The sequence below is a fragment of the Lemur catta genome, chromosome 2 (genome assembly GCF_020740605.2).
Source record: "Lemur catta isolate mLemCat1 chromosome 2, mLemCat1.pri, whole genome shotgun sequence".
NCBI classification, from domain to species: domain Eukaryota; kingdom Metazoa; phylum Chordata; class Mammalia; order Primates; family Lemuridae; genus Lemur; species Lemur catta.
Window position 1 is genome coordinate 101,200,118 of NC_059129.1, and position 18,922 is coordinate 101,219,039.

The following is an 18,922-nucleotide window of genomic DNA, read 5'->3' on the forward strand; positions in this document are numbered from 1 at the left end:
AACTTGAATCTTGGAGCATACCACTGCGTGCAAGAAAAGGCCAATATCTGCATATATCCGGTGCTGAGAAGAGCCAGGAAAGTGGGAATTTATATTCACAAGAGTGTGTTCCCTAGGAAGGGGTGATCTTTGAGCAGAGCCTGGATTTCCTTGTTTCAGTGTCCTAACTGTCTCCTACTGGTCTTAGAGAAGCTCCTCCAGTACCCCTAAACTGGATTATCGTTAGTCCAAATCTCTATCCCCCTTCTCTAAAATTCAGTGGTATAAAAGGGTACCCTAAAATGTTACTATACCAGAACTCTGATCCCTAATATCCACACAATTTGGAACAAACAGGCAAAGCCTTTGCACTGGGCATACCTTCTGCACAGATCAGTCTCCTCTTGTTCTGAGAGCCCCCAGCTAAATTAGGATTTCATTATCATAGCAGCTACGACCCTGCCCTAACAGAAAATACTTGGGAGATGGACATGGGTGTTTACAGTGTGCTTTTCACGGGATACTTCTTTTACCTGGCTGATGACCTATTGCCTAGTTGTTGCCCCATGACCAGGGGGTCCCTTGCAGGGAACTTACTATACTGGCAGATGCCCTTGTGGCTCTTGTCTGACCCATGTCCAGTTTATGCCTCCCAGAACATCACTCTGGTACTGGGAACCCAGCCTAGGGCAGCCCCTGGTTCTTCAGATGGAAGGCGCAAATACACCACAACAATAGAAAATAAGTTCAGGCCCCACGTAGTGGCTCACGCCTGTAATCCTAGCACTCTGAGAAGCTGAGGTGGGATGATTGTTTGAGCTCAGGAGTTCCAGACCAGCCAGAGCAAGAGCGAGACCCCATCTCTAGTAGAAATGGAAAAATTAGCCAGGCGTGGTGGTGCACACCTGCACTTCCAGCTACTTGGAAGGCTTAGGCAGGAGAATCACTTGAGTCCTGGAGTTTGAGGTTGCAGTGAGCTATGACGATGCCACTGCACTCTACCTGGGGAGACAGAGTGAGACTCTGTCTTAAAAAAAAGAAAAAAGAATTTCAAAGATTTATTATTTACAGATGCTGGGCAAGCAGGGAGCAATGAATCACGAGGGCAGTCTCTCATCTCTGAGTCATGTGAGGCCAGAACGAAGAGTCAGGCAGAGAGAGAGCCTGGCAACTAGCAGTGTATATATATATTAATAAATATGTATAGGGGAGTAGGGTGTGGGTCACTTTAAGATGGTGGGCAAATGCCTGAATGTTCCCTTTCAGTGAAAGTGGGATGCCCAGTGTCCTAGGTGGGAGAGAGGCCTTTAAGTTCTTGTCTCTGGTCACAGGCTTGAGCCATTTGGGTGTGGTGTTCTGTTAATACTTCCAATACATAGGTAGCAACCTTTGCGGTGTCATTCCCACTGCGCCCGCATATGTCCATAAGAGTAACTCCCTCACGTCTTCAGATCTTTGCTCAATTATCTCCTTAACAAGGGCTATCCTAACACTTGATTTAAAATTGCAGTTTGCCATGGACCCCCCAACACTTACGATGCCCACACCCTCGTTTTTTCCATAACATATGCCACCTTCTAACACATTACATAATTTACTTATTTGTTATGTTTATTGTTTATTTATGTTCCTCCACAGAATGTAGACGAAGGCATGAATGTTTGTTAATTGATGTATCTCAAGTCTCCTAAACAGTGCCTGAGAATGAGTGAGTGAACGAATGAATGAATCCTAGTACCAAATGATAATTACTGAAGTAATTCCACTCTTAAGTCGCACTCCTTTTACATATAAAAGCATTTCTCAAGCAAAATCAGCATTTACAGAACCCAAGGTATATTATACCCACATCTTTTCCTGTTAACATTCTGAATTATCTAAATTTTTTGGTCTCATTTAATAGATGAAAAATGGTATTTTGTTTTAATTTGTTTTCCTTTGGGAAATAACATAGTTGATTTTTTCCTGTGTTTGTTTACTTACTAGTTAAATCCATCTTTTATGAACAGTCTGAGGTGCCTGTTTATCAGAATGTTTACATTCCATCTATTATGCATATTCTATAATATTAGCTACTGTTTATTGAGTACTCTTTTATGTACCTATGTTCTTAATTACTGTACAATGTTATATATCATTCCAGCTACAGCTTATATTCTATACACCTATACATTAATAATATGGAATTATCCTAGCATGCATACCATATGTAGGAAATAGTCATAGTTAACATTTCTTGTGAGTTTACTACATGTCTCATAACAATTCTTCAAGGTAGATATTATTACTGCTTTCATTATCCTGATGAAGAAATTGATAGTCAGTGAGCTTAAGTAACTTGACCAAGGTCACACAGCTGGTAACTTAACAGTTTAAATCCAGGATCAATTCTCTTATTTACTAGTCACAGCTATGTTATACTTTTTCCTTGGTGTACAAAGTCTTGTATTATGTGTTTAAATTTACAGCTCTAGAGCTGGATGGGATTTTGGTAGATGTTTTAATGATAGAACTTAAAAACTGTCCTTAGCCTATTAATTAATCCTAGTACAATACTTGCTGATTTATTGTAAAAGAATCTTTTAGGCACTTTATTCTTAACAACAGTATGTCTACAATCACCACTTCACTTTTAAAATTGAATTATGTTAGTAGCCTTGATTTTTAGCTAGTTATTATTGGCCTTTAGGTGGTGTTAATTAATATAATATTTATTTTACTAGGGAGATAAATGGAAATTATTGCTGCTTAAAAACAAGGATATGCTCTTTCTTTTTTGTGCTCTTGAATTTAAGGAATGTTTAAGATTATGTTTTAGTAATGTTCAGATTACACTTGCAGAATGTATTCTTCATTAGCTTGGTCATCTTTACTCAGTGTGGCATTTCAGCTTTACCTTAGGTATTAGGTACATTAGTCTTATTTTGGGTTGAGGAATTGGGTCTAGATAGGTTGCTTTTATGTGTTATAGTTGGTGAAATAAGAGAATAGCTTATCTTCAAAGTTTTCTTTAGGGCCTTCATTAGGTCCTCTTTGAATATTTATGTTACTTGTTAAGCTGTTTATGATTCTGAAGACATCAGAATACTGAGGAAAATGGATTTTTTTTTAAAATAGTAAATAGTATTTCTTCATGTCTCTTTTTAGGGACACTGAATAGATGTTTTACTAATATGATCCAAAAAAAAAAAAGAGAGAGAATTCTGACGAACAGAATATCATGTGAAATTCTCCTCCATAAGCTATTTAAAAAATAGTTTTAACCATTTTTATAAAGCAAGAAGGCTATTAAAAACTGCTAATAAAAAATAGATGCTTATTTTTGTGCTAATACTAATTACTCATAATGCATGCTTATGTTTGTCACTCATTATATGGCACTGTACCAATCAGTGGATGACTGAGACCCAAGCACTTACACATGTAAATTAACCATTAGATTTTTTTTTTCTTTTTTACTTAAGTGAGTCATAATGGAAAGCAACTCTAGGTCATAAAAAAATCTTTTCTCTTTAATGCTAATGAAATGTCTCCACTCTCTGTATTAGCAGACTACCCTTATTGGTAATCTGTACCCTTCTCTTTTGTTCCTGGTGGTAATGAAATGCTGGGTGCTGAAAAAGCCGCTCTCCAAGAATGTGTGGCCAATTGTCTTCTGTTCACTTATACTGTAAAATTACTGTTCCCCGGCAAAGCCGGACAAGTATGGGGACAAGATCAAAAGAGTATATGTTGGCACCCGGCTACACCAAGTGACTCCTGCTTTATTAATTAGTCATAGCTTCTCCAAGTTAATTTACTCTGATAGGGCAAAAACATTCTGCAATATAAAAACAACAAATTATAACTCAACCACAAGCCTTTACTGTTTGCTTTCTTCAACTTTCAGTTTAAACCTTTGCACTGTGTTGTAAGCTAAAGGTCCCCTCATTTTTCTAAACCTTAGGGCACAAAGCTGTTTTAAATTTTTTAAAACCCTTGGTGATATAGTCAAATGGCCATTTTTATTTTCTAAAATTGGGCAACTATTAATTGATATCCTTCTTTTAAAAAGTCAGTGTATTGGGAATCCAATTTAAAAGTGTAGTTGCTATTAAAATTTGCAAGCTTGTTCTGTCCTCTCATCAGAAATGCCACTGGTGTTTAAGCCTTTGAAAAGGACCTTCTCTGTGAGCGTTTTTGTGGAAGCAAAATTTGACAGTGATCCTAAGCTCCAAATTAAATAATATCAGCCTACTTTCCTTTTCATTTTAATCTCCATTTTTAATTTCCTGAGCCTTTTTAATTTAAGGAATCTTTAGTTGTTTTTTTAGTTAATATATTTTCAAGTTATAGCCTGAGATAACAACAAAAATCTGTACATCGCCATTTCGTGGTTGTGTTTTGCTTTGTTCAGGTGGGAAAGAAAGAATTAAACTTTTGAATGAGATAATCAGCTATAAAGAGAAAAGTAATTTAGACCTGTACAACCCAAGTGGTGGTTGTGCTATAACCATTTAGTTGGTAACTTTTAGTATTTTGATCTAATTAAAGAATTCCACTAGTTTCTGTGTCCTCTAGCATGGTTTAAAAATAACAATATGATGTATTTTGTGAATGTATATAAAGCAAAATTTATTGAGATTTGAAATGGGCTGTTAAGAAAGATCAAAACATTTTTACACTGTAAGTATCTAAAACCCTGTTATATACTTGAGGAAGTTACAATGATTAATATCAGTCTTCGCTATATATTTGTTTTTGAAGTCAAATTTCTTCCCTCCTTAATTGCTGTATTTCTTTGTGAATTGTAAAAGCTTTTTGAAAAAAGGTATCATTAAGCTTATTTTTAAATTGTGAATTTATAAAATAATTTTAGAAAAGATCAGTAGTTCTATTTCTCTGTAACCTAACTTAGATGGAATAGTTTTATCTGCATTATGCATTTCTAGTATTGTAAGAAGTTATTTTTTAAAGCATTGTATTAACCATTCTTGAAAGTTTTTTTTTTTTTTTTTGTGGAAGGAATATTTGTGTTTGCGAAGGTTAGCAGAGGCTGGCTGTGCTGGAAGTGACTGCAGTGCCTTTTGATTATTCATGGACAGTAATAGAAGGCACTTAAAAAGAACAATGAAATTGCTTATTTTTGTGATGGGCCATCTGTTGAATTGTTTTGTGCAACAATTGCACAATAGTATCTATGTCATATCGTTCTATTTTCAACAGCAGCTGATTATGTCTCACTGGCTACTTGTCCTTATTTCTAAAGGCCCATGACCATTTAAAGTCACCTTTCCAGGAACCTTTGCCAGAGAGGTATTAGAAATCTCGAACAGCCTGTGTATTTTATTATTATTTCTCTTTTTTTCTCTTTCTTTTTTTTTTGGGTGGGAGGAGTGGGTAGGAATAGGAGGAGGGAGTTGGTCATGTTAGTTCTAATTAATTAGACTTCCTAAATGTTTAGGACAATTATCTATGCTTTCCACCTGTAGTTCTATAAAAGAAGTTAACATAGAATCATTTGATAATTTGTGTAGAAATGATAGGCTTGCAAAAAAAAAAAAAGTCAAGTTTAAAAGACTGCTATACAGTGTTTCATGCTTTTAATTATCTACTCTTTTCTTCATGACGATAATTAGAATTTTTCTCTTCGAATTTACTTCCATCTTAAAAAAAGATGATTCATTAGCAAATTTGTTAGAGCAGAAGTGAAATTAAAATAAAACAAATGTGTTGTTGTCAATAGGTCACTGACATTGCTGATGCCATGATTCTGAAACAGCTTTTTGAAAATCTGTTCAAAAACGGGGTCGTCGTTGTGGCAACATCCAACAGGCCACCAGAAGGTAAAAACAAACATTGTGCTAGTCTCACCCAATTAGGTGGAAACTGACAGGCTTTTAAAAATCCATCATTTTGTACTAATTTTATTGTGTTAATAAATCTGATGACTTTGCTTATCATTAAGTTTGTAACTAACTTAGTCTGAAAAATCAGTTGGTATTTGTATTTGAAAAGTGTTTATGTTCTTAGCATGCTAAATCCTGTTGGTTCCCACGTTTGGTGCACTTGCTGTTTTTTCTTTTCTCCTGAATATTACATATGTCATGGGTGCATATCAAAAAATGCAGGCCTTTCTAACTTCTTTTTATGGGCCATAAAAGAAATTCAGGCTGGGCACAGTGGCTCACACCTGTAATCCTAGCACTCTGGGAGGCCGAGGTGGGAGGATCACTTGTACTCAGGAGTTCAAGACCAGCCTGAACAAGAGAGAGATCCTGTCTCTACAAAAAATAGAAAAAAAATATTAGCTGGGTGTGGCGGTACACACTGTAGTCCCAGCTACTCTGGAGGCTGAGGCAGGAGGATCACTTGAGCCTAGGAGTTTGAGGTTGCAGTGAGCTATCATGATGCCAGTGTACTCTAGCCTGGGCAACAGAGCAAGACTCTGTTTCAAAAAAAAGAAAGAAAGAAATTAATTCAATGAAGTGAAAGACAAATTCATTTAATAAAGACAGGAAACTCTAGAGATAAGAAGATAATGCCTGGTGGAGAACACATATATATTTTTTCCTCTCCAGTAATCCTTTAGCCTCTCTGTTTAATTTCTTCTGCTTTATTCATCTCATTCTCTCCAAATCTAGTTTTTTTTTTTTTTTTGAGACAGAGTCTCACTTTGTTGCCCGGGCTACAGTGAGTGCCGTGGCATCAGCCTAGCTCACAGCAACCTCAAACTCCTGGGCTTAAGCGATCCTACTGCCTCAGCCTCCCGAGTAGCTGGGACTACAGGCATGTGCCACCATGCCCGGCTAATTTTTTCTATATATATTTTTAGTTGTCCAGATAATTTATTTCTATTTTTAGTAGAGACGGGGTCTGGCTCAGGCTGGCCTCAAACTCCTGACCTCGAGCGATCCACCTGCCTCGGCCTCCCAGAGGGCTAGGATTACAGGCGTGAGCCACCGCGCCCGGCCAAAATCTAGTTTTAATATATCAATTTCCTGGGCAAGAATGGGGGTTGTTGGTGATGGTGGGGTTACAATCATATCCTAATTTTTTTACTGGCTAATAACTTAATTGTTAATTTATAGACACAGTATTAATTTTAACATAAAATGATAAAGAACATTTAATAAATATTTAATTAATTAATTGATTAATTAATTTTGAGACAGAGTCTTGCTCTGTTGCCCTAGGTAGAGTGCATTGGTGTCATCATAGCTTGCTGAAAGCTCAAACTCCTGGGCTCAAGCGATCCTCCTGCCTCAGCCTCCTGAGGGACTACAAATGTGCGCCATGATGCCTGGCTAATTTCTCTATTTTTTTAGTAGAGACGGGGTCTCGCTCTTGCTCAGGCTGGTTTCAAACTCCTGAGTTCGAGCAGTCCTCCCACCTGGCTCTCCCAGAGTGCTAGGATTACAAGTGTGAGCCACCACACCCAGCCTAATTATTAATTTTAATAGAAAATAATTAGTCAAGTAAAAGCAACACCAGAATTTTAGGAACCTAGGAGAGTAAATATCTGTGGAGTGATGTGGTCTGGGAAAGTCTTGTAGAAGAAAAGAAAGGGGAGCAATACTTAAGAGGGGTGGAGGGAATAAGTTACCAAAGACATTACCTGTATATCAATATCTTTTTGTAGTTCTAACTTCCAATTCCTACCTTGCTTGAGTCCAAGGCCTCATCCTCTGTATACCATGCAGCTGTTAAAACCCCAAACCAGTGTCAGCTTATGATTACTACTTTAGTTTTTAGCTTCTTGTTTGTTGCTGATCTCTAGGGATTTTCCTTTCTTGCAAGCTCAAAATATGTTTAGTATACTTTAGGCTGGGCATGGTGGCTCACGCCTGTAATCCTAGCACTCTGGGAGGCCAAGGTGGGGGCATTGTTTGAGCTCAGGAGTTTGAGACTAGCCTGAGCAAGAGCAAGACTCCACCTCTACTAAAAATAGAAAGAAATTATCTGGCCAACTAAAAATTTATATAGAAAAAATTAGCTGGGCATGGTGGTGCATGCCTGTAGTCCCAGCTACTTGGGAGGCTGAAGCAGAAGGATTGTTTAAGCCCAGGAGTTTGAGGTTGCTGTGAGCTAGGCTGATGCCACGGCACTCTAGCCCGGGCAACAGAGGGAGACTGTCTCAAAAAAAAAAAAAAAAAAAAGTGTTTTGTATACTTTAAACAACATTTCTAGTATCTTGTCATGGTACTGTTTTATATTTTACTAGTTAAGGCTCTTGAACCTGAGGTGGATTTTGGATCAGATATATAGGAATGAGAAATTAGAAAAGTTTCAGGTAAAATATATACAGAAAGAGTTTGTATTCAATTCTTATTTTTATAAAACCTCAAGTAAATTGTACACTCAGCAATTATGTCATTTAGGTAAATACTTTAATGCTCATATAAAAGTAGACATATTTTTACTTTTCAAAGATTATAGTGTCAGGTCATCAGAATAGCCAGAAACAAAAATCTACAATTTAAAATTTCACATTCATGATTCTCACTTTTTTGGTACTGAAATAAAATTTTGTTAATTTTATGGTACTCTAGTAGGGAAAAATAATAGGATTTAAGTACATGGAGACTCTGACAACAAATTAATAACAGACTAGTAGGTTAAATTAGTAAAACAGTTGAAATTAAATTAATAATTAAACTTGAGAAATCTATTCAATCAAAAATAGGAATAAATTTTTATGGGGAAATAGTCCACGTGAATTGAAATGACTGTGCTTCATTGACAGATTAACAAAAAGAACTAAAAAGGGCCCTTGTTGCCTGACCCTAGAACAGTGAACTCTGGAGTTTCTGGTTTTTATTTACTGTTTGTTATCATGAAAATACATTAGATAGGATGAGAATGTTAGGAACAATCCTGTTTTCCTTAGATTATCAGGTGACAACATTATGTGATTCCTACTCAGGCCACCATATTCATAGTAAATAGACTGGATATCACTGGAGAGTTGCCTAACAGTTATGCAAGTACACATGCGCACATCCACACACATTAATGTAATTTATCATTTTAATACTTCTAGGGAGAAAAAATATCCAATAGTCATCACCATAAAAGCTGAAAAAGAATTTGGCAAAGTTCAACATCCTTTCTTTATAGAATTCCTTTATAAAATATAAGTAGATGTATAGTTTCTTAATATAAATACCAAATATATGTATAAATTATTCTTAGCAAGGAAACTGTGGAGACATTTCCACTACAATTATGAACAAGTCAAAGATGACAACTCTTCCTTTTTAATATTGAACTACAGCTCAGACGGAAAGATTATGACAACAACTAGTGAGGGAAACCAAGTAAAAACTGCATATTTTTATTGCAGAGATTCACCAAAATTAGACATACCACTCCTTGTTCAAGATTATATGAACAGAAAATACCCTAATATGGGAACAATAAAGGATATTAAAGCACTAAATATAATTCTTAAAAGGCAGAAGGATGACATCCTTTTACAGATGATCTACTAGAGTAAAGAGAAGTATATTTTAGAAAAATTTTGTTTTTTATTCTTTAAAAATCAGGAAAACATCCGGGTACAATGGCATGCACCTATAGTCCCAACTACTTGGGAGCCTGGGGTGGGAAGATCACTTGAATCCAGGAGTTTGAGTTCAGCCTGGGCAGCATAGTGAGACCCTGTGTCTATTAAAAAAAACAGGAAAACATAGACTCTGTGATACAGAGAATCCAAGCTGAGAGAAGACAAAAGATTGAACTGAAAACCTGCTTACTGAGAGATCAGCTGATATAAAAGAAAGCTGAAAGAAATTAGAAGAGTCTAAATTAATTAAAATTAAATCAATTAAAATCAGCATTAGAAGTGCTAAACTATAGGATTGAAACCACAGAAAGTGAAATCAGCAATGTAGGAAACTAATTTAAGAAGCTCTGCCAGAATGCAGAACAGAATAAAGAATGATGAAAAAAGTGAGTAAGTCCCTTGGAGGAAAGAGGACTTACTGGGAACTTATTGAAGAGAAATGTTTGAAATAAGGAAAAAATGATCAAAACAATGATAATTTTGTTCCCTTTTGAGGGAGAGTTTACAGGGTAACAGTGTCATCATTTGTAGACTGATAATTAGGGACATATACAGTCAAGTATTTTAGAATTTAAAATATGCCTTCTACTTTTCAAATTACTAGAAAAGACAAAAGATCAAAGAAAAAATAGTTCTTAGAGCAAAAGCTAGAAAATAGCAAAAAAAGTATCAACAAAAAGCATGAAACAAGATCAGGCATTTCAATGACAGGAAATATAAGTGGGTTAAGTTCCTTTATTTAAAAACCAAAATCTCCTCTGGTATGTCTGAGTAAGGTACTAGCAAAATGATCTTTCTACAGATAACAATAATAAATTCTGAGCAAAATATACAACTATTTGAAGACTCTAGAAAGTGAAAAAAGGTTGGCAGATTCTAGAGGAGCTATTAACATTTTAAGGCTTTTGTTGAATACTGTAAAATACTTTCCAAAAAGTTTAAATCAAATGTTACTGTTATGAGGAGCATATGAGAATGCCTTTCACATTTTATCTTCATCACTGAAGTTTATTATTTTTAATTATTGAGAGAGACTCAGCTTTTCCTGAAGTTAATGTAATCTGACATTAATAAATGCATGTCAGCCTTTGCATCAGACTGTATGGTATATCTTTTTGCATCCAATTACTCTCAGTCTAGCTGTGCCTTTATGTTTAAAGTAAATCTTTTGGAATTTTTTCTATCCATTCTGGTAATCTCTACCTTTTAATTGGAATGTTTAGTTCATTAGCATTTAATATTTAGGTCTATGATTTTATTCTTTGTTTTATTTTTGTCCCTTCTGTTCCTTTTTTCCTGCCCCCCCCTTTTTGATTATTTGAATATATTCATAGTGAAGATGGATTCGAGGTAGATGGGGAGGTTAGGTGTCCAGGCTGGCTTCCCAAGGTGGTAGAAGCTGAGGCAAGCCCTGTGTGGCTGCCAGTGGGCAGGCCCTGGTGAGTGGAGATAAATAGGCAGCTGTCCCCTCTGCATATCCTGTACCTAGACCTGGGCCCTGGGCCCCAGCAGAGGATGCTTCTGCAGGGCTCAGCCTTTCCTTCCTCAGTTTATGGCAGCAGTAGGCTTGTGTCCCTGAGTCCTGGGCCATGGTGCTGAAGTTTGTCTGATAGGGATTATATTATAGGTAAATCAAGTATTTTATGGTGGTTTATGGAAGATAGTTTTGATCCTAATATCAGTTCAACAGGGCATCTTTTATCTAGTACCAAAATAAGCTACATAAGTTCCTAATCTGGACTACACCTGGACAAGAGTGATTTTTCTGCCTTACCACCAGTGTACTACTATAGTTAGTTTCATCTCTAATCATTTATGATATCAAAAAGAAGAAGTATTTTCAACATTAAGGAATTCATTAAAAGATCTTTGACAGCAAGCTTTACCTAATTTTGTTGTTGACAAGGCAGGAAAAGACTGTGCCATTATTGCAAAAGAGAAGTCACAAAGAAAGATGCTAAGGACTGCGCCAACTCATCCATACAATTTTTCTACAGATTGGGGCAAAACCCACAATGAATTTAAATGAACTATTTAAAGAAATTAGTTGAAGAATTCCAGCCATGCACACTAACACCCCATCTGGTTGTAAGGACTTTAGATTCCAAAGCAACCGTTGGAGTCAAAAGCTGTTGATGACTGAGCCTTAGCCACTCACACTTGGTAATGAAATAGATGGTTCTTAACATTAACGGGAGTGTTGTGGTCACTGCCATTAGTTTTTGCATGGCTGAGTTTGGGTCTTCTTCATGCATAAAGTATTCCCAGAAATGCATAAGTTCTATTCTCTGATTGAAGACTGAAGTCATGTGTTTTAAGTCCATTGACTTCCATTATATAATCTCTGGTGTGAAAAACTACATCATTGGTGTTTGACCTTACTGAAAATAAATATATAAGTATATAGATGGTAGTATTTTTGCAATCAAATTTTATGTAGGATTTATAAAGAGAAAATTAGCATTTTCATGATTCTTAAAAAAAAAGATCTTCTGGAGCCTATAATTTCCTTGGATTCCTATTACCACTGTTTATAGGGCATTGGACCCTTTAAAATGTGATAGGATATCTAAAGTGGAGAGTAGACAATTATTATTTGAATAAAAAAGGAATTCAATTTACAGGACTATTTGTAAGATTGATGGAAAGGATTTCATCTCTAAAGCAGTTTTCGTTGGAAACATTAGCCTTGCAATAAGTTAACAATAATAGATGGGTAGATCACTTTGACTTTTCTTTCTGCCTTTTGAATTTATATGTCAACAAACACATTATAGGTTGAGTATCTCTAATCTGAAAATCTTAAATCTAAAGTACTCCAAATTGGAAACTTTCTAAGTACTGACATGACACCACAAGTGAAAAATTCCACACCTGACCTCGTGTTTTGACAAGTTGCAGTCAAAACATGTGTGATGGGCTTATTGAAGGACCAGAGCAGTATGCATTCACAACAGAACAAAAAATCATGTCAGTTTATAAAATCAAAGAGAGACTTCTAAGACAAAGCTGTTGTTAATGAGGCAGATGACTCTGGGGGAAACATTTAGAAAATCTGTCCAGCAGAATGCCTGCTCATCCCTAGAGGACTCACTTCCTGGTCCCTCAACTACTTCTGATGTTACTTCTCACCTAAAAACATAAAATACAGTGTACAGCTTTTAATCAAAACCTGCCATGGTAGGTGGGGACTGAAAGTCTCCCACCATTTGTTGTTACTGTTATTTAACTGCTGTTACAGGTATTCTGGTGATGCTACTGTGCTGCTTACTTACCCTGAACATATTATTTTTTCACTCTATTAATGATATGTCATTTTTTTTTTTTTTTGAGACAGAGTCTCGCTCTGTTGCCCGGGCTAGAATACAGTGTCATCATTATAGCCCAGTGCAACCTCAAACTCCTGGGCTCAAGCGATCCTCCTGCCTCAGCCTCCCAAGTAGCTGGGACTACAGGCATGCACCACCACGCCTGGCTAATTTTGTATTTTTTGTAGAGATGGGGTTTTGCTCTTGCTCAGGCTAGTCTCGAACTCCTGGCCTCAAGCAATCCTGCCTCAGCCTCCCAGAGTGCCGGGATTAGAGGTATGAGCCACCGCTCTCAGCTGATATGTCATATTTTTTACTGTTAAGTACTTACATGTGAATAAGTATAAGAAAGTGATTGCTGTGTTGGTAGTATAGTGGTGAGCATAGCTGCCTTCCAAGGAAGTGATTGCTTATCAGTAGCATATAAATTCAGAGTCAGGAATGATTATGATGCCAAACCACTATAGATTGTCCACATGGGTAGCTGAGTTAGTGACACTTTTGCTTTCTGATTATTCAATATATACAAACTTTGTTTCATGTACAGAATTATTAAAAATGTTGTATATTGCTTGTCCTTAGGATTCTTCAGCAAAAAAATATTGTGTATAAGGTATATATGAAACAAATTAATTTAATGAATTTCTTTTTATACTTGGGTCCCATCCCCAAGATATCTCATTATGTATATGAAAATAATACAAAATCTGGAAAAATCCAAAATCCAAAATTACTTATGGTCCCAACCATTTTGGATGAGAGACACTCAACCTGTATTGGTATCTTTTAAAATAAGCCCCTATGCTCAAGACAGTGATGGTCGAGAACTTCTGTGGAATAAATTGAATTTCATTTATTGTTCTAAACTGACTGGAAGTTTAGGAGTTAGGGAGGAGAGAAGTATGGAAGGAAAGAAAGAACCAAGAAAATAAGAAAGAGAAAGGAAAGTGATGTAAATGCTGTTAATTTTCTATTTAACCCAAATATTTTTGGAGAAGAGACAGACATTGTCAAGCATATGTAAAGTCTATGTGAGATCTGTATTATGGTTTTATCAATTATGTAAATACATTAATAAATTCTGTTTCGGCTGGGCACAATGGCTCATGCCTGTAATCCTAGCACTCTGGGAGGCCGAGGCGGGTGGATCATTTGAGCTTAGGAGTTTGAGACCAGCCTGAGCAAGAGCCAGACCTCGTCTCTACTAAAAATAGAAAGAAATTATATGGACAACTAAAAATAGATATAGAAAAATTAGCTGGGCATGGTGGCGTATGCCTGTAGTCCCAGCTACTTGGGAGGCTGAGGCAGGAGGATTGCTTGAGCCCAGGAGTTTGAGGTTGCTGTGAGCTAGGCTGATGCCATGGCACTCTACCTGGGCAACAGAGTGAGACTCTGTCTCAAAAAAAAAAAAAAAATTCTGTTTCATTTGAAATTCCAAACATATAGACTTGAGACAAATATTACCAGAAATGGAGAACATTTCTTAATGATAATAGTGTCTATCAGAAAGCCATAACAATCATAAACATGTATGTAACTAATAACATCTTCAAATGACATAAAACAAACATAGACAGTTTTAATGAGAGAAGTATATAATTGACAATCATAGTTGGATCTTTGAACATCCCTCTTGAAATAGTTGATTGAACAAAAATTTGTGAAGATATAGACAATCCCATCTAGCTTGACCTAATTAGTAATTATTAAACATGAAACCTAATAGCTGTAGAATATAGTCCTTTCAAGTGCAAATTATATGTTCACCAAGATTGAACATATGCTCGCTATAAAATAAGTCTCAGTCAATTTACAGAGTTTAAAATCATACAGAAATGTTTTCTGACCACACTGGAATTAAATTAAATGTCAATAGCAATAAAATATCCAGGAAATTCCCAAATATTTACAAATTAAACAATACATTTAAATAACCAATGGATTAAATAAGAAATCACAAGGAAAATTAGAAAATATTTTGAAGCAAAATATAATGGAAATATAACATCAAAAATTGGGTGGTGCTTCTACATAGTTCTTAGAAGGAAATTTACAGTGTAAATGCCTTCTTAGAGAAAAAAATATCTAAAATCAGTGACCTAAGATTCAATCTTAAGAAGCTAGGAAAAGAAAGGTGAATTAAAACAAAACTAAGTTATTACAGAAGGAAGGAAGAAAAATATAAGCTAAGAGGAGAAACCAGTGAATTAGAAAACAAACAGTAGTAAAATTAACAAACCCCAAACTGAGTTTTTTTGAAATGAATAAAATTGCAAAATCCCTTAACTAGACTGATCAAGAAAAATGTAATATCAAATTATGAATACTTAAAATGAAAGAAAGGCTATCACAAATTCTACAGATATTAAAAGGATAAGGAGATTATTATCAACAACTTTATGACAACAAATATGGCAACTGAGATGAAATGGGCAAATGTATTGAAAATTACAATTTGCCAAAACTGGCACAAAATGAAACAGGTAATCTGAATACCTCTATAATTATTAAAGAAATTGAATTCATTATCAAAAACTTTTTCACCAAAAAGTCCAGGCCCAGATGATTTCACTGATGAGTTCTATCAAATATTTAAGGAAGAAATAACAGCAATCTTACATAAACTCTTCTAGAAAATAGAGTGGGGAATACTTCCCCACTCATGTTATGTGACCAGCATACCTTAACTCGAAAACTTGACTAAGGCATTCCAAATAAAGAAAATTACAGGAATAATATCTTTCAAAAATATAGACATAAAAATAATTAACAAGGCTGGGTGTGGTGATTCGTGTCTGTAATCCCAGCACTTTGGGAGGTTGAGGCAGGAGGATAGTTTGAGGTCAGGAGTTTGAGACCAGCCTGGGTCATATGGGGAGACCATGTCTCTATTAAAAAAAAAAAAAATTAAAGCTGGATGTCATGACACACTCCTATAGTCCCACCTACTTGGAAGGCTGAGGCAGAAGGATTGCTTGAGCCCAGGACTTTGAAGTTGCAGTGAGCTATGACAGAGTGAGTCTGACTCAAAAAAAAAAAAAAAAAAAAGAGATAGGGTCTCACTCTTGCTCAGGCTGGTCTCAAACTCCTGAGCTCAAGTGATCCTCCTGCCTGGGCTTCCCAGAGTGCTAGGATTACAGGCACTGTGCCCAGCTGTTTTTTTAAAAATGTATATTTTTCTTGTTGCTATTTAACATGTCAGTTTCTCCTCTAGCTGTTTGAACACATGGGATACAGCAATAACTGTTTTAATGTTCTTTGTCATTTCTAGATCTGTTTCTATTGATAAGGAATCATCATAGGTCATATTTTCTTGTTTCTTTACATGCCTGGTAATTTTTTACTGGATGTTAGACATGTAAATTTTACCTTGTTGGATGTTGGATATTTTTGTATTCCTATATATATCCTTGAGCTTTGTTCTCTTTCTTAAAAACAGTTTGATTTGTTGGGGGGTGGTAATGGCTTTTAAGCTTTGTGTGGCAAGATCAGAGCAGCATGTAATCTAAGACTAATTTTTCTCACTGCTGAGGCAAATCCTGTCTCTACCTAATGTCTCATGAATTATGAGGTTTTCCAGTCTGACTAGTGGGAACAGGTATTATTCCCAGCCATGTGTGAGCCTCTGTGACGGTTTCCTCCAATGCTTTGAGATGATACTTTCCCCAGCTTCAGGCAGTTTCCTCACATGTGTGCTGGTCAGTACTCAGCTGAGGACTCCACTGGGCCCCTCAGCTGGTCTCCAGGGTGCTCTCACCAGGCAGCTCTCTTCTCTCTGGGACTCTGTCCTGTGGACTCTAGCAGCCTTTTCCTCCATGGACTCCAGTGCCTCTCCTCACGTTAGGGAGACTGCCAGGCTCTGCCTGGATTCCCTCTTCTTGTGCAGCAGCCTATACACTTTTCCCAGGCACTAAGCTGGGGCAGTTGTAGCTCTTACTACATTTCTTTCCTATTTTGAGGGGTAATGGTCCTTTGTTCTTGGTGTCCAATGTTTACACAAAGGTATGAACACCAGCTGTGGGGATCATGGAAGGCCACTCTAAAAGTTTGTCTGCTATAGTGGATTTAAGGATGGCTTGATACAGAATGTGGCATTTGAGCAATACATTGTGTATTATTATAAAAGAAGGTACAGGAAGAGTCCCAAGCTCATTTTGATGCTTCACTGAAAATACCCTTCTATCTTCTCTGCTTGGTGGCACCTTGCTCATTTTCCAATGTAGTCCTGTTGTTGCCTCTACAAAGCTGCCCTGAACTCCTAGATAAAATGACTAGCTTCCTTCTCTGAGTATTGTTTATACATTGTGTCCTTTTAAACCTCCTATTATGATTATGGTCTGGTTGTGTCTGTCAGCTGTCATAAACCCACTGGTCACAGCATGGTTCTGAAAAGGTCTGTAAGTTTTTGTGTCATTAAAGTCCTTGGTTCTAATCCTAGGTCTACCAATTACTGCCTGGGAATTGAGCAAATTATTTTTAAAACCCTAAATGTCAGTTTCTTTATCTGTAAAATGGAGGTAAAAATATCAACTTTATAGGGTTACAATGATTTGTGTACAGTAGCTGGCAAATTGCCTGGCTCCTAAGAGGTATTCTGTAAGTTTGAGTTTCTCCTTTTATTTATGTTTTGTCTTTGGCACTGATTTCAGTGAAGATATAGTAGGAATTCATAAATGTAAGTTAAATTGAATATCCAACTATAATATACTATTATAGCTAGTAAAATATTGTTTGAACTTTAGTTTTTTTTTTAAAAGAAGCTAAATAGTTGTTGTTGCTTAAATAGTCTAAAGGTCTTCTTTTCTTTCAGTCTATAATACAATAGGAATCTGCTGGAAGAATAAATTGGTTCCGTAAAATCATATAATTATTTTGTCTTAATTTATTGGAAGACTTCTTTTAATGACTTGTCTTAAAAGTTTTTATTTTACTCTAAACCAGTATGTGTAGATGTAAGTAAGCATTATTCACCCGCTTGGATTTGATACTTAGATTTTTAAGGAAAAGATCAGCATATCCATGTATATCTTCAAAGTATTTATGTAGTTACTTGTAATTACTTTAAAAACCCTCTTTGCATGTATTTAATCTGTAAGTATTATTATAGCTATTCACTGTGAAGAATTTAGAGGTACTTACACCATTTTCTACAAAATAATGTCCCATAATTCCAGTATTCTATCTTATATGACCAAGTACTCATTTAGGTCTGTACAGAGATCACTGAGAAATCATAGGCAAAAACTGCTGAATTTTTAAATAGTTTTTAGTAAATAATGACAAATGTTGATATAAATGTATTATAAAATCTTTATGTCTAAGAAAAATAATATTAAACAACTAATATTAAAATTTTGGTGGCTAAAAAACATTTCAGAAGATGGATCTATTGCATTGATAATTAACATAATATTTGAATTGCAAAAAACTCTTCAATTTAATGAGTACGGTCCTTTTTTACTTAAGTATCCTATAAAAACCTAAAGGTTTTCAAGCTAAATGATTTCTGTTTAGAATTCTGTTTAGAAAATACTTGGAGCATAAAGTTTTGAATTATATATCCTTGTAACGTCTGTTTTTCAAAAAAGTTAACCCTTTAAAAAATTAAGTCTCCAAGACTTAAAGTCATTGTTATTCTACTTAACTTTGCTGATGAGTGGAAATCTTTTAATCAAGAGTATTACAAGTGGGCCTTTACATCTCTCATCGTCATTAACATACTAAGAGGTACTTGCTTGTTAAACTCTTCTCAGAGCCTTGTATGTCCATTAAAAAAAAGATGTGATTCTATAAGAAAGACCAAAAGGTTACCTTAGCATACACACACTTTCATTAGTGTAATATCTTAGTTTTAATTCTATAATATTGTGCTCTTTGATATTCACTAATATTATACATGGGATTTTTTCCATTAATTTCTTTTCTTCTTTTAAAAATTACTTTTTTTCCCTTTTTCCTTTTTTCTTTGTTCTACAGAAGTCTTCTCAGAACCAATAAATTTTTAAAAGACCTTATTGAGGTATAATTGACATATAATAAACAGCACATATTTAAAGGACACAATTTAAAAAATACTGGCATACGT

At 35.7% G+C, this 18,922-nt stretch overlaps 1 protein-coding gene across 4 annotated transcripts in view; it reads left to right on the plus strand.

The window, feature by feature from the left end:
• Positions 1-18,922, plus strand: part of AFG1L (AFG1 like ATPase) — a 166,523-nt gene that overhangs the window by 55,249 nt on the left and 92,352 nt on the right. For all 4 annotated transcript variants that reach the window (XM_045544129.1, XM_045544130.1, XM_045544131.1 and 1 more), the window contains exon 6: positions 5,705-5,804. In XM_045544129.1, coding sequence (XP_045400085.1) covers positions 5,705-5,804 — 100 coding nt within the window. The remainder of the gene's footprint in view (positions 1-5,704; positions 5,805-18,922) is intronic.